Source organism: Carassius carassius, chromosome 13 (genome assembly GCF_963082965.1).
Source record: "Carassius carassius chromosome 13, fCarCar2.1, whole genome shotgun sequence".
Classification (NCBI taxonomy): domain Eukaryota; kingdom Metazoa; phylum Chordata; class Actinopteri; order Cypriniformes; family Cyprinidae; genus Carassius; species Carassius carassius.
The window spans coordinates 20,577,437-20,600,219 of record NC_081767.1 but is presented as its reverse complement, the minus strand read 5'-3'; the positions used below and the strand labels follow the sequence as shown (position 1 = coordinate 20,600,219).

The window sequence follows — 22,783 nt, the reverse complement described above, 5'->3', positions numbered from 1 at the left end:
ACATTTTTCTAGGTTAAAATTAGATTGAGCGTCCATGTAAAGTTGCTACTACTTACATATTTTAAATTATAAGAAATATTTGAGAGAGATGAATTATAGGCAAGCATTTGGATGTAGGCTACTGTATTACCACAAAATCCAGCCGTTAATGATCTGTCCGTCACAGACTGCGTGACCACACCTCTTCCTGTGGATTTTTGTTTCTGCGACTAAGCCACTAATAAAATTTTGGTCGACCCAGCATCTTGTTGTCGACTAAAGGTTAGTGGACTATTAGGGGGCAGCCCTAATCACAACAGACCTCCTCTAGATTTATTCCAGAGGATCACTAAGATTTAATTTTTCTCTTCAGCCAAGTCAGACAAGAGTGGTCAAGACATGGAGCACCTGGATTTTAAGATTATGGTGGAGCCCAAAGACAGCCAGTCCTTCACCATCATCCTGGTGGCCTCCTCGCGACAAGAGAAGTCAGCCTGGACCAGTGACATCAGCCAGGCATGTCTGCTCACATCAGATAACACTGAGTGATCCACACAGCCCTGGGCAAGACCTTCGCCTTTTACTCGCGTCCTGTGGTTCAAATACTGTCCTCACACTCTTTTTTCTCTCTCTCTCTCTCTCTCTTTTTCTCTCACTCGTTACTACAGTGCATAGATAATATTCGTTGTAATGGGCTGATGATGAACGCCTTTGAGGAGAACTCTAAAGTCACTGTGCCCCAGATGATCAAGTAAGCACTTATTCTCACACTGGAAATAACTATGCTTTTAGTTATTGAAATGTTTGTAAATATCTATAAAACATAGTCAATTTCTGCATTAAGTAGATCAGCCTGTTTTTTATTCACTGTCATACATCAACTTTGTATTTTAATGGCACTTGGCACATTTTGAGAAGCTTAAGACATGAGCATGTTCTGACTTTGAAAGGCTGCATACATTATTACAAAAGTATACATTTTATCTAAAATGTAATTGTTGCTAGTGGCTGATATATATATATATATATATATATATATATATGTTTTTTAATGTCAGATGCTGATACAAATATGTAGACAGCAGGAATGACAAATGAGACATAATCGCTCAATTTGTATATTATATTATAACATAATTTATGGCAAAAGAGACATAATTGCTGAGATTATTTATATTATAATTTACTTACATATTAATTACACTTACTTGTATTTATTTATTGATTTTTTGCATTACATAAAAAATGTATGTAAAAAATTAATTGTGTATCTTATTTTAAACAACTTGCTCATCTAAAAGACCTGTCTTTGGGCTTGGCTGCATTTATATTTTTTGACTAGTAAGCTATTTAAAAAATATATATGATTATAAAGCTATATTGTGGTACTTTGTATATATGTAAATCCCATCTAATAATATATGTCACATGTTTAGGTCTGATGCCAGTCTGTACTGTGATGATGTGGACATCCGCTTCAGTAAGATGATGAACTCGTGTAAGGTGTTGCAGATCCGCTACGCCAGCGTGGAACGCCTGCTGGAGAGGTTGACTGACCTGCGCTTCCTCTCCATCGACTTCCTCAACACCTTCCTGCACTCCTACCGTGTGTTCACCAGCGCAGACGTAGTCCTTGACAAACTCATCACCATATACAAGAAGCCTATCAGTGCCATACCAGCCCGGTGAGCCACACGGCTGTTTGTTTTTTGTTTTTTTTATACAGAAAATGAGATTACAGAGGTTTTTGTTGCAAATGGCATTCTTATAAGTTTGACATGCCTAGAGATTTCTACTGTAAACTGCTCTCATGTGCAGAGCAGCATGTAGCAAGAGTGTGGTTTTCAGCACTGTCTGCAGTCTACAATACTGATTAAGTTGAGCTTAAAAACTTGGTACTTACGTTAGAATAAAGCTGACTGAAAAAAGCAGCATGGCATTTTGTAGTTGACTAATCGGTCTAAAGGAAGCCCTTAATTACAAGGCTGGTTTTGTGTTATGTTTAGCTAACCTTTATGCCGTTTTTGTGTACAAAAACAGCAGAATAGAGCAAGAATGAAATGAAATGCAGGTTTTAGAAGCTTACATGCCTTCTTAAAGGTACTCCTTAAAAATATATATATATATTAATTATTACAATTTAAATAACTGTTTTTTGTTTTTTTAAATAGATTTTAAATCCAATTTATTCCTGTGATTGCAAAGCAGAATTTTCAGTAGCCGTAATTTTTACTGTCTTCAGTGTCACATGAGCTTTCAGAAATAATCGCAATATGCTGATTGCTGCACAAGAAACATTTCTTATTATCACAGTTGAAAACAGTTGTGCTGCTTAATATTTTTTGCGGAAATTTTATCAAGATTCTTTGATGAATATAACTTTAATATTCTGTAACATTATAAAAGTAGAACTATATACTGTCACTCTTGAGCAATTTGGTGTATCCTTGTTGAATAAAATCAAATGCACATGGAGCTCTTAGTTTAGCACCAGGACTTTTTTTGCTGGATTTGTATTCTCGTATGAGAGAGAATGAGCAGAAAAATTGTTTTGGTGTGATAGGAGAGAAGTCACACCAGTGTGTGTCACCCTATACTGAGAGCAAGCAAGCGAGCGTCTGCGTACGTATGGGATAAAAGGAGAGAAAAGAGAGTGAAATAGAGAGAAAGCCAAAGGGGAAGGTAGTGAGATGTGCTGGAGTTGCTAAAGGCTTGCGTGAGGTCACACTAATGTGTCGCCCCGCTCTATGTATGTGTGTGTTCTGCTGGAAACAGCAGTAATTGGGCCCTGCTTCATCGCCTGCGTGCCGGCCTGACTGAAGCATATCAGCGGGGCTCTGTCGCCATCACCTTAGCAACTGGCCACTCTGCTGCAGGACCCCACCCTCCGCCCGTGCCGCATCTGCGAGATTAAATATTTAGTGTACACGTTTTGCAGCCAGAGCAGCCTCTCTCACTCTCGCTTTCGCATGCGAGCTGTATTTTCATCTTGCTTTCTGCATCTCCTCCTCCGGTTGGCTCTAGAGACGGAGATCCAGGCAAATGGGTAAGAGCCGGGGACCTCCCACACACCCACAGCCGGTAGCACCCACTCTCCCCTGGGCAGACCGCATGGCTGTGATGCCTTCCCAGACCTCCCCCGCTCAGCTGCCCTGCCTCAGCTCCAACGGTCACCCAGACTGTCATAAGTGGGGCTATTTCTGTGCAGGCATGACGTGTAGGGGTGGCTCGATGTGTGGGAAAGCTTCTCTGCAACACTCTCCAACCTTATAGAGAGATGTGAAGTTATGGTCCGCAGAGACACTTTTCTCTGTCAGAGCAAACACCCTGAGCACACCACACAGCATTCTGAAGCCATTATCAGCTAATTCATGAGCTGCAATGAGAGGCAAATACATTACTGTTGTCTTTTTGTAGGCTAGAGATGTGCCAATGGTGGTTTTCTAAATCTGCGCTCATTTAAAGGTTTAATCTCTGTAGTGACACTCAACTGAATGTTTTCAAACAGGATCCCATTGGTTGAACAGATTTTCAAACAAACAGCTCTTTGAGTTTCGTTTGAAATGACCAATAATATGCTCAACCAATCATCTGAGCTATCTATTTGGTCACATGAAATGACAAAGTCTTTGACATTTGAATTTAATGAGCATGTTTTAATGCTGAAAAAAAATATATCGTTTTTTTATATTTATATATTTATTTGATCATAATTTAAATTTTTTGTGATTTTTATTTCACATGATACTTCAGAAATCATTCTAAGAAGCTAATTTGTTGCTCAAGAAATATTTCTTATTATTGTCAAAGTTGAAAACAGTTGTGCTACTTAATATTTTTGTGGAAATTGTGATGCATTTCTTTCAGGATTCTTTAAAGAATTTAAAGTTCAAAAGAACAGCATTTATTAAAAATAAAATAAAAATATTAAACTTTAAACATTATTACTGTGACATTTAATTAATTAAATGCACCCTTGCTGAGTACTAGTATTAATGGTTATATATTTCACCTATGTATTTAATTTGACATTTTTAAATTCCTTATCTGATATTGCATGTCCATGTTTGAAAGCCTCAGGTCACCAACATGGTCATTAACCCTTCCTCCTGCTCTTTTTGACACATAGATCCCTGGAGCTGTTTTTCGCGAGCAGCCAGAACAACAAGCTCCTCTACGGAGAGGCACCTAAGTCGCCCCGTGCCAGCCGCAAGTTCTCCTCCCCACCCCCGCTGGCCATCACCAAGACCTCGTCCCCCAACCGCCGCCGCAAACTGTCCCTCAACATCCCCATCATCACCGGTGGGAAGGCTCTGGACCTGGCTGCCCTTAGCTGCTCCCCCAATGGCTATGCAAGCATGTACTCAACCGTGTCCCCTTTCAGCAAGACCACGCTGGACATTAACAAGCTCTACGTGTCCAGCCCCATCACCAGCAAGATTCCTGATGAGGGCGAAGGCAAAACGGACAAAGCTGATGAGGTTGCGCTGAGCAAACAGGGTGAGGTCATACTGCAAATAATGTCAGTAGTTAATATCAATAACAGGGAAATTTCAGTTTCTTTTCAGGAACTCGAGCTGCGTCAAGTGCTTTGGGGAACGTCCCTGACGAGACTGACTCTGAGTTTCGTGTGCAATCTTTCCAATGGAAGGGCGTGACGTCACGCGCGGGTGACGTAGCGACCAGGAAGCTATAAAGGCACCTGCCACGCAGCTGGCTTCAGCTTCTTGTCCTTCAGCAAGCGCTTTGTGTGTGCATGTCATTCTGTCTTGTCAGTCTTATTTATTGTCGTTTGTCACTATTAGCTCCTTTAAGTAGCTATAGTATGTCAAAGAGCAAAGCTAAGACTAGGCATCTGAATGGTGAATCCAGACCGCGTTCAGATTGTGTGTTCCTCCCTGCTCAACAAAGCTAAACGTTAGAGGCAGGGATACACACAGTCTGTGCGTGGTCTGCCCGGGATCAAAGCGTGCTGCGTATGATTTCACGTGCGCTTCGATCCCGGAGGGCTCGTTTCGAGAAGTGAGCCTTCGCCAGCGTTCCTCGCGATGCCGGTCCCGCTTTCGCCGAGGTGGAGCGGCGCCAGCATTCGTTGGGTTCGCAGATTGATCTGCTGGAGGGAATGGAGACAGGCACTACCTTATCTCCTACCTTACCCACCAGATCTTCCCAATTCCGGGGTTTGGAAGCCCGAGCTTCGGTTCTTCCCCCCGAGCATCGGGCTTGACACTCTGCCTTTCTTTCTCCGAGGAGATTGACACGGAGGGCGTCGGCGAGCTTGTTGCACAAACATAAAGTTGCATAAGCACCAGTATACAACAATCAGTGTTATGCCTAACATTATACGGGCAGCGTTAATTTAGCACCTATTTAATCTCCGAGGGGATTAATATTGTTTGCGTGACTAAGCTATTTGCGAACTGTCGAGGCAACGCATGTATTACATTCTTTTCAGTTTTGATGTGAATTTTTCCATACCTGACCGCGTGTCTGGTTATTTATACTCCATTTAATAAGGAGGAGTTAGTTCTATCACTTCAATGTGTACTTTATCACAATCTAGACAGTGTTTACTTGTCTGATTGTTTGATAACATTAAATTCTGAGAAATTTAATGACTTTGAGAAGTTAATATATCACTTCAATGTGTAGGCTATCACAATCTAGACCGTGTTTACTTGTCTGATTGTTTGATTACTTTAAATTCTGAGGAATATAATGACTTTGAAAAGTCAATATATCATTACAATGTGTACTTTATCACAATCTAGACCAGGGCTTGAAAACGAAAAAAAAATTCAATCGGTTTTTAACATTTACGTTCTGCGTTCCTCTGATATTATTACCGTTCCAAAACCGGTTCGGGTGGAAGAAATACCGGTTAATAACGTTATTTTTTTAAAATAATATAATTTGCCTAATAATAATAATAATATAATAATAATAATAAAGTATAGTATTTTCTTTACTCAAAAAGAAAAGGAAAGAAATAGAGATCTAACGCTTAGTCACAGCCAATAGGCTACAGCATCATCATCTCTAGATTTTTGCCAAATGTAAGCTACTTAAAAAAAAAATCTATCAACACTTTAAAGACAAAGTATTTAAAACAGATATTTAAAAATGTTTGCTGCATTGTTAAAAGAAAAAAAAACACTTGTATCAGATTGCGTTTTGAGAGTAAAAAAAAAAAAAAGTCGTGGCTCACGTCGCATTTTATTAGCCCTATTACTTCCGCAATAATGAAGGCTAAATGCCTGTAGTCTAAAGCAAAATGTTTAAAAACATTATAAAAACATTTATTAGTTTCTCTCCAAAAGAAGTCCTCTCAAGTTTAGGCTATAAAAACGTCAATCCAAAAACAAATTAATCTAAGGTGAAGCTGATGCCATACCTCTCTCATTCTGCACGAATCCAAATGTTTTTTGTATCCAAATCCAATTGTTTTTTGTAATTTAGGCTAAAACGAAACTGAAACCAACGTTGGGTCTCATTCGAAAATCAAGTTTCCTATTCGCGATGTTTGAATGACAAGTTATTATACAAAATAGCCTAGTGTTTATTATAGCCTAATGTTTGTAAACATTTTGTGTCAGCATTATGTGTATTTCTGAATTAAATATTTTATTTGTATTATTTTATTTTTTTCTCTAAAAAACTTATATACAAGTTTTCTCTCTCTCTCTCTCTCTCTCTCTCTCTCTCTCTCTATATATATATATATATATATATATATATATATATATATATATATATATATACACACGTAGCATGTTTTAACCATGCAGCAAACCTTTTTATATATTTTGATAATTTACTGAAAATAAATAAATTACTTTTTAAACGGTTTAACTGATTTTAATCTTCAAAATTAGCTGATACAGTTTGCTGCATTCATTCACACTTAGAAACCGGTGACTGTGAACAAATCAGCAGAGCTTGTACGAGCTTTTGTCATGGTTAAATCTTTCGCAGACCTTTCCAAATGTCGAAATTGGTTAGCGCATCTATCTGTGCATGATGATGTCCAGTGCCCCCGGCGAGCGGAGCTTCTAAAAGGTTGGAATAATCAAAGGAGATTTGCGGTCCTCAGTTGGGCAGGAAAGGCTAAGCATGGTGGCGCTTGAGTGTCGAATGAACATGCACCAACGGCGAGAAAAAAAGGCCCTTTTGCGCTGCATCATCAGGCCTAATTTGGTCTTAATCCGGCCCTGAAGACGGCGCATTGCCATTGAGACTTACCTATGATAACGAGTTCACAGCTGAGCGGACATTTCACTCGTTGCCAGCGTCACATTTGCATATGCTGTACTGCTGGAATTCGTGATTGGTTGACATCAAATTTCAAATATTAAATGGAATGATAAAATAACGTTATTAACCGGTTAATGGCCATTTCAAATGTTCGATACTTCAGGCTGGGAGGTCCACGGCCAAGAAGTCATGACGCATTTCGGTCACGACTACAGAGGGCGGCCCCTACTGGGGTAGAGCGGTGTCCACCTCATTACACGGTGCCCGTCTCACCTCAGTGCCCTCTGGAGGTGGGTCTGCCAACCCTGCCAGAGTTTCAGAGCACTGCTCTCAGTTATTTACGCCCGTGAGCGTAGCAGAGCTGAGACGTTCGCCGCCCCTTCGGGAGCCTCTTACACCAGAGGTCAGTCTTGAGAGACTGATTCCTTTAGCACATTAGTTAGCAGCGTGGAAACTACTGCCAAATGTTTCTCAATGGGTCCTACACACAGTAGAAAGAGGCTATCGTATTCAGTTCGGCCATCCACCGCCGACATTCAACGGGGTTACACCGACAATAGTCAGCCCCCGGCAGGCTCTGGTTATGGAACAAGAAGTGAATACCCTATTAAGGAAGGAGGCCATCGAGGTGGTCCCTCCTCTAGACAGGGAGTCCAGGTTTTATAGCCGGTATTTCATAGTTCCAAAGAAGGATGGGGGGTTGCATCCGATCTTAGACTTACGTCATCTAAACCTCTCAGTAATGTCACTGAAGTTCAAAATGCTCACTGTCAAACAGGTTGTAGCTCAAATCAGATCCGAGGACTGGTTTGTCACAATAGATCTCAAAGACGCATACTTCCATATCCATCCTTCCACAACACAGGAAGTTTCTGAGGTTCGCTTTCGGGGGTAGTATTCCTACCAATATTGAGTACTTCCCTTCGGCCTTGCACTCTCACCCCGCACGTTCACGAAATGTGTAGATGCGGCTCTGGTATCCCTCCGTATGCAGGGCATTCACATTCTGAACTATATCGACGATTGGTTGATTTTTAGCTCAATCAGAGCAAATGGCGGTTCGACATCGAGATGTCATTCTCGCACATATGGGGGAGCTGGGTTTGAGACTAAACGCCAAGAAGAGTGTACTTTCTCCAGTTCAGAGAACCACCTATCTAGGCGTAGTGTGGGATTCGACCACGATGCAGGCACGTCTGTCTCCTGCTCGGATCGAGTCGATCCTCACATCAGTCGAAAGAGTCAAAGAAGGCCAGTCACTCACTGTCAAACAGTTTCAGAGACTGTTAGGGCTTATGGCAGCTGTGTCCAACGTGATACCTTTTGGCCTCCTGCAAATGAGACCCCTACAGTGGTGGCTCAAGACCAAGGGATTTTTTTCGAGGGGGAATCCATTACGAACTATCAAGGTCACGCAGCGATGCCTTCGTGCCTTAGACATGTGGAAGAAACCTTGGTTCTTGAATCAGGGCCCGGATCTGGGAGTTCTTGGTCGCCGTGTAACACTAGCGACTCACCGGTTGGGGTGCGGCCATGAGTGGCCACCCTGCCCGCGGTCTGAGGAGCGGTCACTATCTGATATGGCATACCAGTTGTCTAGAGATGCTAGCTGTGCATCGAGCATTGAAATATTTCCTCCCAGACCTGAGAGGTCACCATGTGTTGGTGCGCACTGACAACACATTGGCGATTTCTTATATCAATCACCAGAGAGATCTGCATTTGCGCCCCTTGTACAAGCTGGCACACCAGATCCTTCTGTGGTCCCAGGACAAACTCCTCTCATTCGGAGCAGTGTATATTCCTGGGAGATTGACTATGGGAGTAGACATACCATCGAGACAGAGGCCGAGGCCCGGGGGGGCTTCACCCCGAGGTGGTGAAGTAGATATGGAGAGTTTTTGGACCTCTTTGCTACTCAAGAGATATTGCAATGTCCCCTCTGTTTCTCTCTAGTTCATCCAGCTCCTCTGGGACTGGACGCTATGGTACAGACCAGGCTGAGGCTTCATCTGTACGCCTTTCCCCCTATTGCTCTGCTCCCGGGAGTTCTGGTGAGAGTACGCTGGGATGGATTCCGTCTTCTATTACTAGCCCCGTTCTGGTCGGGCCCGTTATGGCTCGCAGATCTGATCTCTCTCCTCGACGGCTCTCCATGGGAGATTCCGATCAGGACAGATCTAACCTCTCAGGCGCAGGGCACAATTAGTAACACAATAGTTGTGTCTTGTATCATTTTATTAGTTTTTGTCTTTTTTATTTCTATCATTAGGTTTTGGTTTTAGTTTATTTCGTTTTAGTAATTTTTGTATCGTACTTCACCTTAACATAACGAAAAAATTAAATAAAATTCCAAGCTGAAATAAAATACTTTTTCAGAGTCATACAGTAAATATATATATTTTTTTTCAGTTTATGTTTATTTTATTTCAAGTAATGAACTTTTTTTTTTTACAGTTTTAGTTTTATAAAGGATACAGAGTGTTTTTAATCATAGTATCAGCTTGGATCCAAATCGCATAGAGCAAACTGTCATAATATGGTGGGATTCTGTTGTGTCATGTGTTCGATATCTTATGCATATGAATAACTATTATGCCTATGACTGATTTTTTTCTAGACATTTCAGTGAGGGAGGAAAGCGACCACGACCAGATCCAGAGTGATGAGGCAGAGGCTGAAGTGTCGCCCACCAAATCACCCACCACTCCCAAAAACGTCAAATGCAAAAACTCGTCAGGTAGAAGACACTCTGTCCTAGACTTCCCTGCCTTGTTGTTATCGCTCACTGACATGAAAACCAGAGAACCTGCATCTCATGCTGACAGGCCACCTGCACCCTTCAGACCAGCCAAATGTTGCATTTATCAATGGCTCAAAATGACAGATTCGCTGTTTTCAGAAACTGAGTGTTTAATTCAAAGGTTCAGTGACATTCAGTTGTTAAGGGTTAACATATTTAGGTATATGTAAAAACTTCAAGTTCCTTAGAACTTTTGTATGTGAGATATCTCTGTATTCTGTTTTTTTTTTTTGTTCCCACGTCGTTCATGTTTTAAAGTACACGCTGTATCTGTAAAGGTCTGAAGTGATTCCGAGGACATAGATGGAAGCCTCACAAGACACGATTCATTCAAAATCTCATTAATTCTGTAGGTTTACAAAAAAAGCTCAGGGAAACGCCAAAGGAGGCGTGAGTAGGTGTTTGGGAAACTTGTGCCATAGCAACCATTAGCATGTATTCTCTCTGCCACCCCGGTTACCGGGTTTGTTTGAGTGCGGTCGATGCATTGCAACAACACTGTCTCCTTGTTTTCAAAACTGAATTAAATGGGGTTCAAATGTCAGTGATGACCCTATTGTTTCATATGTGTGACACAGTATAGCCGTCAAGCTTTAGAAGGCAGTAGAAGAATAAAGCATGTTTCCATTACTCTTAGTTTTTTTGTTTTTTTTTTCTAAACCTTATCTGAAGAATGCAACAAACATGTTTTCTTTAAAGTTCTGCTTTTGTTATTCTCTGAGGGTGTATTTGAGACACACATCTTAGTGAAATGATAAGCTATTTTTAGTCTCAACCATCTTGAGAACCAGAGCCCTGCCTATTGTCTTGATGAAGACGCAGTCTGTGATTTTATGTTTCGTACCGCCACCAGCTGGATGCTTAGATGCACTTCATCATTGCAGCATCATCACTCTTATGCTCCAAAAATATATTTTTAATATGATAACATGATGCATCAGCCTGTGGAAAGTGCTTGCAAGTACACAGCTAACAGTATGAAAATATTGAAATACAGGCTTATTTTGACATAGCCAGTCTGGGTAGTCATTTTTGTTTAACAGTCGTTGTGACATTTTCATGTCATCATCGGAAGCTTTTTCCATTGTGGAGATAATGTCACTGCCTCCATTATTCATGCATGAGTCCATCTTGTCTTATTTTACACATGCTGTACCCTTAAAGAGGAAGCACTCTGAAACACAGTAAATTCCCATTTACTTACTCTTTTAGTTTTGGGCTACTGGCAGTTTTTGGGCTACTGGCAGTTGACAGTTTATACAGTATGTTTAGTGTAAGTTTTAGGAACACTGAATTGATATTCTTGATTAATTCAGCTCAAATCTCTTAGTGTACAGATTCAAACTTTGCATTGCAGATCATTTTTAGGCTTAACTGTGTTGTTTACTTGCTTTATTTATTTAATTTACTTTCTTACAATATTTAATATTGATGTTTGAGAATTGTCCTTATAAAATAGATCTTAGATTTCTGATGGTCTGTGTTTTGCAAAATTTTTATATTTTTTTATTGTAACATTACATTATTTATTAGAATTCTGGTTGAATGAGCCACAATCAAAACTGTTGCAAAAAGAGTGCTGGTAAAATTGCTCCATTACTTTGCAAGCATGAACAGCACCAGTATAATTAACTATATTACTGATTTGTTAAAATTTCTGTAATATTATATTATTAATTCAGCTTTAACTTGTTAGAGTACAGGTTCAGAATTTGTTTTGTAGATAATTTTAGGCATAATTGTGCTGTTTAATTGTATTATTATTATTATTATTATTTTTACATTTTTATGGACAGATTTTTTATAAAAAATATAAAATCTTAAAATATTTTATAATAATGTTAAATTACCTTGCAACCATAAAAAGCCTAATACTATATTTATCTATATTTCTTGATTATTAAAATGTCATTAATATTATATTATTATTGTTATCCACATTATTTTATAAAATATTATTATTAGTATTATCAATAATAAATTTGATTTAATTAAAAAAAATGTTTACTGGTGTACATTTAACTAAATGTTCTGTAAAAGTATCTGAAAGTTATAGAATCGTCCTAATGTTTGCACACTAAACTATGCTTGTTATTTTTTGTTCGTTTGTTTTTCCTTTTTGCATATCGAAAATGCCAGTATTTTTTATCACCTGAAGTATGCAAAAGTGGTATCTTTTTTTTTATCTCTTAATTGGTTTTGGTAGCTGACTAATTCTGAAATTAAAGCTAAATTAACCTCCAAACATGCATTTAACAATTGTGTATGCTACTTGTCTTTCTCTCCTGGCAGAATTCTCTCTGTTCTCGTACAATAATGGCATGGTGATGTCATCCTGTCGGGAGCTGGACAACAACCGTAGCGCCTTGTCTGCTGCTTCTGCCTTTGCCATTGCCACTGCAGGTGCCAACGAGGGCACACCAACCAAGGAGAAGTACCGCCGCATGTCTCTGGCAAGCACAGGTAGGATTCAGGAATCTGTTTCAAACTCTCATAGGCTGTGGATATTTATTTGTTGCCTGGAAGAAGAGGGATTAATGTGAATTTTGATTGGTTATCAGGGTTCCCCACGGATCAGAGGAACGGAGATAAGGAATTTGTGATTCGTCGAGCAGCAACTAACAGAGTTCTCAATGTCCTCAGGCACTGGGTGTCCAAACACTCGCAGGTGAGATTAAGTAAACATTATACACTTAAAAATGAAGACTGAAGAACCATTTTGGGTTCCCATAGAACCTTTCAGTGATCTGTTCTTAAAATAAACATTTTAATAAAGGACATTTTTTCCCTCAAATAAGCTTTTGTGCAAGGGAAAGGTTTACATTAATGTCAAAAGTTCTTCATGGAACCACAGATGGCAATAAAAGTATAGTAAGTGTAAAATCACCAAATAGAAAAAAAATGCAATAGAGAATTAATTGCATGTCCATGTGGTAGGCATTATTTGTCCCAGAAGGACACTTTTCTGCACTGATTTTGGTGTGCTGAATTCTGTGGAATGGATTTAAATCTGATAAAATGTTAAAACATCATAATATATAGATGACATAATAAATAATGTCTGCAGAACTTTCTGTGGATTTAATTTGTTTTTGCACACCTGTGTATTGTGTGTGTATGTTTGTAGGACTTTGAAACCAACACTGAGCTCAAAATGAAAGTGATTAGTTTCCTGGAGGAGGTGATGCATGATCCTGAACTTCTGACCCAAGAAAGGAAAGCTGCTGCCAACATCATCAGGTGAGTAGAGTCTGTCTACACCCAGACAGAATCAATGCACTCATGTAGTGTGTTGCAATAGCTGGATTATCCTGTCCTGCAGTATTTTAGATTTCTGTAGTCTAATAAACTCCTGTTCATGTTATTCAATCAAAGGTTTTGCTTTTTTTCTCCTTTTCTTTTTTGGACAGAACATTGACACAGGAGGATCCTGGTGACAATCAGATCTGTCTGGAGGAGGTGCTGCAGATGGTGAGTGGGGAGATTCTGGGTCATCCTCCAAATTACTCAACATTTCATTTCTAAAATGATCAGAACTTACCAATATTGTTTTTGAAAGAAGATTCTAATGCTAAATGCTCTGTCTAAAACTTATTATTACAATTGTTTTCTATTTGACTATACATTTAGCATGATTGATTATCTTATTTTTAGCAGCCATTACTATGATCTTCAGTGTCACATAATCCTTCAGAAATCAAGCTGATATGTTGATTTGATCCTCCAAGAAACAAAAAAGTAGTTGTGTTTTTAAATAGTTTTGTGGAATCTGTGATATATATTTTTTTGTTCATTTTTAAAAACTTTTGGCTTGTAGTGTATATCCAGGACTCCTCTTTTGAGTCTTGTGTCCGATGCTATTATATATGGAAGGCATTTTCTGCCAAATTTAAATAAATAAATGAAATGATTAAAAATAAAATTAAAACCAGATTAACTATTTCATTACAGAAAACTTTACGCAAAATATGTGACAAAATTGAGAATGAAATTAAATGATTTCATTTTCACGGTGACATACCTGTCAAATTGAAAAATAAAATGCAATTGGTGATTTCACATTTCATTTTCAATAGAGTCTTGAGGCAAGACTGCCAATATTAAAATGAAAAGCAAACGTGAAAAAGAAACTACACATACAGTTTTAACAAAGCTCTTTATTAACGCTCACGCAATAATAGTGACACAATTCAAATTTAAATGTAAATTTTACTTGTCATTTTAATTCCTCTTTTATTTCACTGTTTTCATTTTCGTTTTCATTTTCAAAGACAACCTGCAAATTATATTTTAATGAGTGGGTGTGGTTTTATTCAAGTAACGGCGCTAGAGACAATCGTCGAAGTCTCGTGTGCATGAGTTGAATGGTGGTTGAAACAATGTGTGAAACGACATTAAAATGTGAATATATTGTAATCGAGACATGGCGAATCTGTTAGTGAGCTTTTGCGGGAAGCTGCTGCTGCAGCATTAGAACGTGGAAGAAACAACCAGCCTGACCAGCATGCGTCAAACCCTCGACCCACTGCAGTTCCGCGGCCTGAGCCTCCACGAGACTCCCCGGAAAATCTGCTGTCTGCTGAGTTTGTGACGGCTGCAAAGGGGTGCTCCGATCACGATCGGCCGATCGTTAATGCGCATCTCGTCAGTAAAGCCGGTCCTCTAATCAGCGGTTAATTCCATCAGGTGCGTGATTTCACATAGAGCAGCTGTTACTTACTACACAGAGCCGTTTTTAACTAAGAAGATGCGCCAATAAACGCTGAAAATGAACGTGGATTTGCGCATCTTCTCCGTTAACAATGGCTCTGTGTAGTAACAGCTGTTCTATGTGAAATCACGCACCTGATGGAATTAACCGCTGATTAGAGAACCGGCTTTACTGACGAGATGCGCATTAACGATCGGCCGATCGTGATCGGAGCACCCCTATCCAAGATAGATTCAACTCGTAGCAAAATGAAGTCATTATCATCCGAAATGTTTGCTAGCTGGTTTAATTCTGCTGCTATACTGGCCATAACCGCCATTATAGCTCCTCCACGTAACAACGTAATTGAGCCACACCCACTCATTAACATATAATTTGCATGCAGGTTGTCTTTGAAAATGAAAACAGTGAAATAAAAGAGGAATTAAAATGACAAGTAAAATTTACATTTAAATTTGAATTGTGTCACTATTATAGCGTGAGCGTTAATAAAGAGCTTTGTTAAAACGTACTCGGTTACTAAACGTAACCTCGGTTCTCTCTAGAAGAGCGAACGAGTACTGCGTCTTAGCTAAGACGCTACGGGAAAAGTCTCTTTTCACGAAATACTGAAGCAAAAAATTATCCTTAATTTTGTATTTTTGTAAAGCGCATTTGCAGCAGTACACAGCCATAGGCGAGACGGCTCGTTCGCTCATTGGCTTGTTCTGCGGCAACTGCACAGCCTATCGAGCGCGGGCTGATGCAACATCAGACCAATAAGGGCGCTTCGCGCCCTTCTTGCCACTTCCCGCCGAAACGGGTGTGGCCCAACCTATAAAAGGAGCTCGAAAAGGCTGACTCACCTGATTTATTTCATCGCCGAAGCGAACCAGAGTGAATCGTACGCACGGCAGAGAACGCAGTACTCGTTCGCTCTTCTAGAGAGAACCGAGGTTACGTTTAGTAACCGAGTACGTTCTCTTACGAGAGCTCTCTCGTACTGCGTCTTAGCTAAGACGCTACGGGAACCCGATGTAAAACGCCGTGCGCGCAGGGATCACACACCGATAAACCTGAAGCAACGCCCAGGATTTACAGTGCACAGTCACCTGAGGGACTCACAGAGAGTCCGGGACAGAAAAAAGGGGGAAAAACCCTCCGTCCCATATCTAGCAGCATCCGTAGATGCGGCAATATGACATCACACAGCCGAGGCAAGGCCTGACCAATGTGGCAATGCGGGTCTTACGCAATACTGCCCATATAACAGTCGGCAGCGCCTAGCGCTCATGAATTCAGAATTCCCCTCAGGGCCCTGATTCTTCTATACCGACAGCAGCCTTGCTTGCAAGGCGGGAACCTCCAGGTTATAGAACCTGATAAATGTAGACGGCGAGGCCCAACCCGCCGCCATACATATATCCTGCAAGGAGATCCCAGTAGACCACGCCCACGACGAGGCGACGCCTCTTGTGGAGTGTGCTCTGACGCCCAATGGGCACTGAAGGCCCCTGGAAGCGTAAGCTAACGCTATGGCGTCAACTATCCATCTGGATAGAGTCTGTCTCGAAACAGCCATTCCTTTGGAACGTCCACCGAACGAGACAAATAGCTGCTCCGTCTGCCGAGAGGCAGCAGAGCGAGACACATAAGCTCTTAAAACCCTGACAGGGCAAAGAAGACTCGAGTCTCCATCCTCCCCTGACACCGGCAGGGCAGACAGGGCAATAACCTGAGCCCGAAACGGTGTGTTGAGGGATTTCGGCACATAACCGTGCCTAGGTTTGAGTATGACCCTTGAGTCATTGGGCCCAAACTCCAAGCACGACTGGCTCACCGAGAGCGCGTGCAAATCACCCACACGCTTCACAGAAGCGAGAGCCAACAAGAATACTGTCTTGAACGACAGATGCTGAAGGCTAACCGATTGGATAGGCTCAAAAGGGGGACCCTTCAAGGCCTCCAAAACCGCCGCGAGGTCCCACATAGGGACTGACGGATGTCTGGGAGGATTCAGCCTCCTAGCTCCTCTGAGGAACCGGATGACTAAATCGTTCCTTCCTATTGACTGACCGGACGCCGTTTCAGAAAACGCCGCGATGGCCGCCACATAAACTTTGAGCGTGGATGGGGCTCTGCCCTTATCCAACAGCTCCTGTAGGAAGGAGAGGACCTCCGTCACCTCACAACTAAGGGGTGAATAACCTCGAGCTGTGCACCAGCTGGAGAACACCGACCACTTCGAGGCATACAGACGTCGTGTCGACGGAGCTCTAGCCTGAGTGATGGTATTTAGCACTCCCCCTGCGAGATCAGCGGGTAACCGTTGAGTGCCCATACATGGAGGGACCACAACTCCGGTCGAGGGTGCCAAATCGAGCCCCTGGCCTGCGAGAGGAGATCTCTCCTCCACGGTACCGGCCATGGGGCGACATCTGCTAATTGCATCAAATCTGGGAACCATGGATGGTTCTTCCAAAGAGGTGCCACAAGCAGTATTGAACATCTCGTTTCTCTCACCCGTTCTATCACCTGCGGAAGGAGGGAGACGGGAGGGAACGCATAAAGCGGGCAGCACGGCCATTTCCGTGACAGCGCGCTTTCGTTCTTGGAAAAGAATGTGGGGCAGTGAGCGTTTCCGTGGGACGCAAAGAGGTCCACCTCCGCCATGCCAAATCTCTCCCACAACAGCCGAACTGTTTGCGGGTGTAGAGACCATTCTCCCGTAGGGACATTGCCTCTGGACAGCCTGTCTGGACCCAGATTCTGCAGTCCAGGCACATGCACCGCTCTCAGCGAGCGCACGTTGCGTTGAGCCCAAATCAGGAGGCGTTCCGTCAGCCTGTACAGGTTTCGGGACCTGAGACCGCCCTGGCGATTTATGTAGGACACCACGGACATGTTGTCCGAACGGACTACGACGTGGTGATCCTTGATATGGGGACAAAAGCGCGTCAGCGCATTCTCCACTGCCAGCATTTCCAGGCAGTTGATATGATGGAGCTTTTCCCGTTCTGACCATAGGCCAAAGGACGGTCTGCCTTCGAGCAGCGCTCCCCATCCCGAAGTGGAGGCGTCCGTCGACACCATTTTCACACTCGGGGAAGTCCCCAGGCTTACACCTGATCGGTACCAGCCGTTCGCTGTCCAAGGTGCTAGAGCCGCAACACAGCTCTGATCGACCTTGAAATGCAGCCGGCCAGACGCCCACGCTCTGCGTGGCACCCGAGCCTTCAGCCAGAACTGCAGGGGGCGCATGCGGAGCAGGCCCAGCCGCAGAACCGGAGATGCTGAGGCCATGAAACCCAGCATCTTTTGACAGTGTTTGAGCGACACAGTCGCGCCACAGCGGAAAGAACTCGCTGCACGCTGAATGCCCATCGCGCGCTGTGGTGACAGCCGCGCCGTCATGGAACACGAGTTCAGAACTATACCCAGAAACAGGATCGTCTGACTGGGGTTCAGCGAACTCTTCACCCAATTGACACTGAGGCCGAGCTTCTCGAGGTGATCGAGTAAAACGGCTCTGTGGTCCATGAGCTCCGCTCATGATCGGGCCAGAACCAGCCAGTCGTCCAAATAATTCAGCACTCGTGTGCCTCTGAGTCTAAGAGGAGCGAGCGCTGCATCCATGCACCTCGTAAGCGTACGAGGAGCTACGGACAAGCCGAATGGCAGGACTGCAAACTGGTATGCCTGGCCCTCGAAGGCGAATCTCAAATATCGCCTGTGGTTTGACGCTATCTGTATTTGAAAATACGCGTCCTTCAGATCTATTGACATGAACCAGTCCCCTCTGCGAATCTGCGCGAGGAGCTTCCTGGTCGTGAACATTTTGAAACTGTGTTTCATCAATGCCCGTTCAGCTGTCTTAGATCCAGTATGGGCCGGAGACCCCCGTCTCTCTTGGGCACCAGAAAGTATCTGCTGTACAGCCCCCCCTCGCTTTGAGACGCAGGCTCTACAGCCCCTTTGCTCAACAGTTTTGATATTTCGGCCCGAAGTATGTGTGCTACTTCTGTTTTGACCGTAGTTTCGACGCGCGCTGAAAAGCACGGTGGGCGTCGAGAAAACTGTAGCGAGTAGCCTCTCTTTATAATGCCTAGCACCCAATCCGAAACCCCTGGAAGCACTGACCATGCATCTGCATGAATGGCTAAGGGCTGGATGCGAAACGCGCTCTGTTGACTGGGCAACGGCGGCGCTCGAGTGTGCTGCGCATCTGAGGCGGGGAGCGCGCTGATCACAGCGGGCAGATCGCTCTTCCTCGACCCCGTTCCGGCGCTTAACCGACTGGAGGGAGGCTGAGCGGGTCCCGTGGGACTCGATATATCTGCGAGTAACCGTGGGCTGCATGTGTGCACTTTTACCACTTTCAACTCGCTGTCTGCCTGTGCAGAATGTACGTGCACGGGTCTCATTTTTACAGAAGCCCCGCGCCGTATGTGACATAGTGTATGTGGGCACTGGGAAGTGGGCACGTTTACTATGCGGCGCGCTCGACCGATCTGTGTCGATCTTATGTGCGCTAGCCCTGTGTGCAGGGCTGTGCTTACATGTGGAGATGGGCACTGGGTAGTGGGCATCGTCACTGCATTTATAGCACCATCGGCCGTGGCCGGACGAGCATGCACGGGTTTCGTTTTTACAGAAACCACATGACGTGTGTGACATAGTAATTGTGGGCACTGAGGGGTGGGCACGTTTACTATGCAGTGTGCGCGACCGACTTGAGTCGACATTATGGGCGCAGGCCCTGTGTGCAGGGCTATGCTTACATGTGGAGATGGGCACTGAGGAGTGGGCATCGTCACTACATTTATAGCACCATCGGCCGTGGCCGGACGAACGTGCACGGGTTTCGTTTTTACAGAAACCACATGACGCGTGTGACATAGTGATTGTGGGCACTGAGGAGTGGGCACGTCTACTATGTAGTGCGCGTGATCGACTTGAGTCGCTTTTATAGGCGCGAGCCCTGTGTGAAGGGCTGTGCTTATATGCGGAGATGGGCACTGAGCAGTGGGCATCGTCACTACATTTATAGCACCATCGGCCATGGCCGGGACACCAGAAATTACACCTTTTTCGGGAAATATCTGGGTAGCCGTGATAACGGTTTTCGTGTGCAGGCAAGCGGGCAACCGTACAGGCTTGCGCATTGCAAACAACGCTGAAACAGTCACAATCTCTGGAAACTGAAACAGCGGCGCGCTTCGGTGACAGCCCGGCCGCAGCGGAACTCGTACACCGGCGCTTCGATGAAGCAGCCATCGTGTGTAGTGCCGACGCAGCGTCATGCAGCATGCGTAGATGGCTTTCCCAGGATGGCTTCGGGGCTCCCGGCCTCACCGTAATCCTCTGCCGCGGTCCCCGCAGCGCGGGGCGACGGCCAGTAGAGCGAGAACGGGGGTCTCGAGCTGCGTTGCTGAAGCTGTTGTGATAACGGCTTTTGTGTGCAGGCAAGCGGGCAACTGTGCAGGCTTGCGCATTGCAGAAAACGCTGAGACAGTCACAATTCCTGGAACTGAAACAGCGGCGCGCTTGGGTGAGAGCTCGGCCACAGCGGAACTCGTACACCTGCGCTTCGATGAAGCAGCCATCGTTAGTAGTGCCGACGCAGCGTCACACAGGAGGCTTTAGATGGCAACACCGCTTTTGCCGCCGTCCAGCAGAGGGCGGACAAAGGTGCGTCGCTATCGCCTGTTCCACCGGCGGAAGTGAGTGGTAGTTCCTGTTTTTAGCATCATCAGTGTGGATAATGCTAGTGAGACAGACGAACGAGTTCGTGCTGAATATGGAGCGTTCCAAGCCTTCGCCACCTCTTCGTGAAGCTCAGGAAGAAATGAGGCGGGCTTTGAGAAGTACGCTCATCCGAAAGGGAAATACCATCCAGCCGGGAACGAGAGGGGGGGGCGCTGGTGCAAACCACTCGCGGCCGAGACACATCGCGGCCAACACGAGCATTCGCCCCGGCTCCTTCTCGATGTCAGCTCGTCTGCTGGGCTTCTGAGCAGAAGGCGCGAGATCCTCGGAGCTCGCCCAGCCATCACTGCCCGAAGCCAGCAGAGAGAGCGTGTCCTCTTCCCCCGACGCGGCCCTGAGATCGACTTCCTCGGACGACGCGCCAGCAAACAGCGGGCGCTGCCCACCGGGAAGCGATGCAGGGGGGGGCCGGTGAAGCAGGGCGAACCGGCGAGCTCGGTTGAGCTGAAGACGGTTCCGGAATCCGCTGGAAGCGATGCTTTTACGGCGCCTCAGCGCAGCGGAGAATGCAGGCTCAGAGAAAAAGGCCAGGCGAGTCCTCAGAGTCACCATGGCAACAGCTCGCAGTGGGGGCATCCGCCGTCAGCGAGCGAGCGCTGCATGATCTTCACCCAGGCAGGAGACACAGATGACGTACCGGTCTCCCTCGCTGAGTGGGGCTCTGACGAGCCGCAGGAAGGCATCTTAAAAAAGACGCGAGCTCTTTTACGAGTGTGTGTCGCAGGGCGAACACACACACACACATAAAGAACAGCTTGTATATAACAGGATTGAAAGGATATAGGCGCCGGATAGCGCAGCAGGAACGGCAATGGAAGGCGGCGATGCCAGCAGCTTCAGAATGGCTCGTCCTGCTGATGTGCTTTCTCAGACGGCGCTTGCTTCCTCCGTGATCCAGCGATGCGTGAGCTTCGCTGAAGAGATGAAAAATCAGGTGAGTCAGCCTTTTCGAGCTCCTTTTATAGGTTGGGCCACACCCGTTTCGGCGGGAAGTGGCAAGAAGGGCGCGAAGCGCCCTTATTGGTCTGATGTTGCATCAGCCCGCGCTCGATAGGCTGTGCAGTTGCCGCAGAACAAGCCAATGAGCGAACGAGCCGTCTCGCCTATGGCTGTGTACTGCTGCAAATGCGCTTTACAAAAATACAAAATTAAGGATAATTTTTTGCTTCAGTATTTCGTGAAAAGAGACTTTTCCCGTAGCGTCTTAGCTAAGACGCAGTACGAGAGAGCTCTCGTAAGAGAACTGTATGTGTAGTTTCTTTTTCACGTTTGCTTTTCATTTTAATATTGGCAGTCTTGCCTCGAGACTCTATTGAAAATGAAATGTGAAATCAGCAATTGCATTTTATTTTTCAATTTGACAGGTATGTCACCGTGAAAATGAAATCATTTAATTTCATTCTCAATTTTGTCACATATTTTGCGTACAGTTTTCTGTAATGAAATCGTTAATCTGGTTTTAATTTTAATCATTTCATTTATTTATTTAAATTTGGCAGAACATGCCTTCCATAATTATAGTCTATAGTATATTTAACTGTTTATAAAGTTTTGTAAACTGTGTAGAAATTCATTATTCAGTATCTCATTTAACTAATTGTATGTAATGTTATATAGGCAGAAGGAGGAAAGTCAGAGCCTTACGAGAATCATTCGGCTCTGGAGATCGCAGAACAGCTCACCCTGCTGGACCACCTTGTTTTCAAAGTCATACCGTATGAGTGAGTGTGATTATGAATTCATTCTTTACTAGGGAGCAAACAGATAGTTCACCCAAAAATGAAAACTGTGTCATTAATGTTGCTTCAAACATTCATGCTGTTTGTCCATTGAACACAAAAAAAAAACATTTTGAAGAATCTTCACTCAGTGCATACCATATGATTGAAGTCTACTATTGAAGTCTTTTTAAAATCATACAATAGATTGTCAGTTCTGCACACAACTTTGATATGAATGACACAAGGGCGAATAGACTATTTTTCATTTTGGGTGAACTATACGTTTAACAAGATACCTTAATGACATTGTGTGATTAGATTCAACTTGATAATTGAATATTTATGTAGAAATGTGAAGTATATTATAACCTGTTTATGAAAATGCCATCATCCCTACGTTATCTGTGTGTTTTTCCATGAATAGGGAGTTTTTTGGTCAAGGATGGATGAAGAACGACAAAAATGAGAAGACACCTTACATCATGAAAACAACAAAACACTTCAATGATGTAAGTTTTCAGTGTGAAAACATCTGGTTCTAGTTAAGAACAAACTTGCTGCGGTGTA

The 22,783-nt window shown here is 43.8% G+C and overlaps 1 protein-coding gene across 1 annotated transcript in view; it reads left to right on the top strand.

The window, feature by feature from the left end:
• The window catches only part of LOC132156076 (ras-specific guanine nucleotide-releasing factor 1), a 90,896-nt gene that overhangs the window by 66,057 nt on the left and 2,056 nt on the right, over window positions 1–22,783 (top strand). The window contains exons 12-22 of the mRNA XM_059564913.1: window positions 353–495; window positions 648–730; window positions 1,416–1,664; window positions 4,109–4,479; window positions 9,854–9,973; window positions 12,329–12,499; window positions 12,598–12,704; window positions 13,164–13,276; window positions 13,447–13,507; window positions 22,113–22,216; window positions 22,641–22,725. Of these exons, the coding sequence (XP_059420896.1) occupies window positions 353–495; window positions 648–730; window positions 1,416–1,664; window positions 4,109–4,479; window positions 9,854–9,973; window positions 12,329–12,499; window positions 12,598–12,704; window positions 13,164–13,276; window positions 13,447–13,507; window positions 22,113–22,216; window positions 22,641–22,725 (1,607 nt within the window). The remainder of the gene's footprint in view (window positions 1–352; window positions 496–647; window positions 731–1,415; window positions 1,665–4,108; window positions 4,480–9,853; window positions 9,974–12,328; window positions 12,500–12,597; window positions 12,705–13,163; window positions 13,277–13,446; window positions 13,508–22,112; window positions 22,217–22,640; window positions 22,726–22,783) is intronic.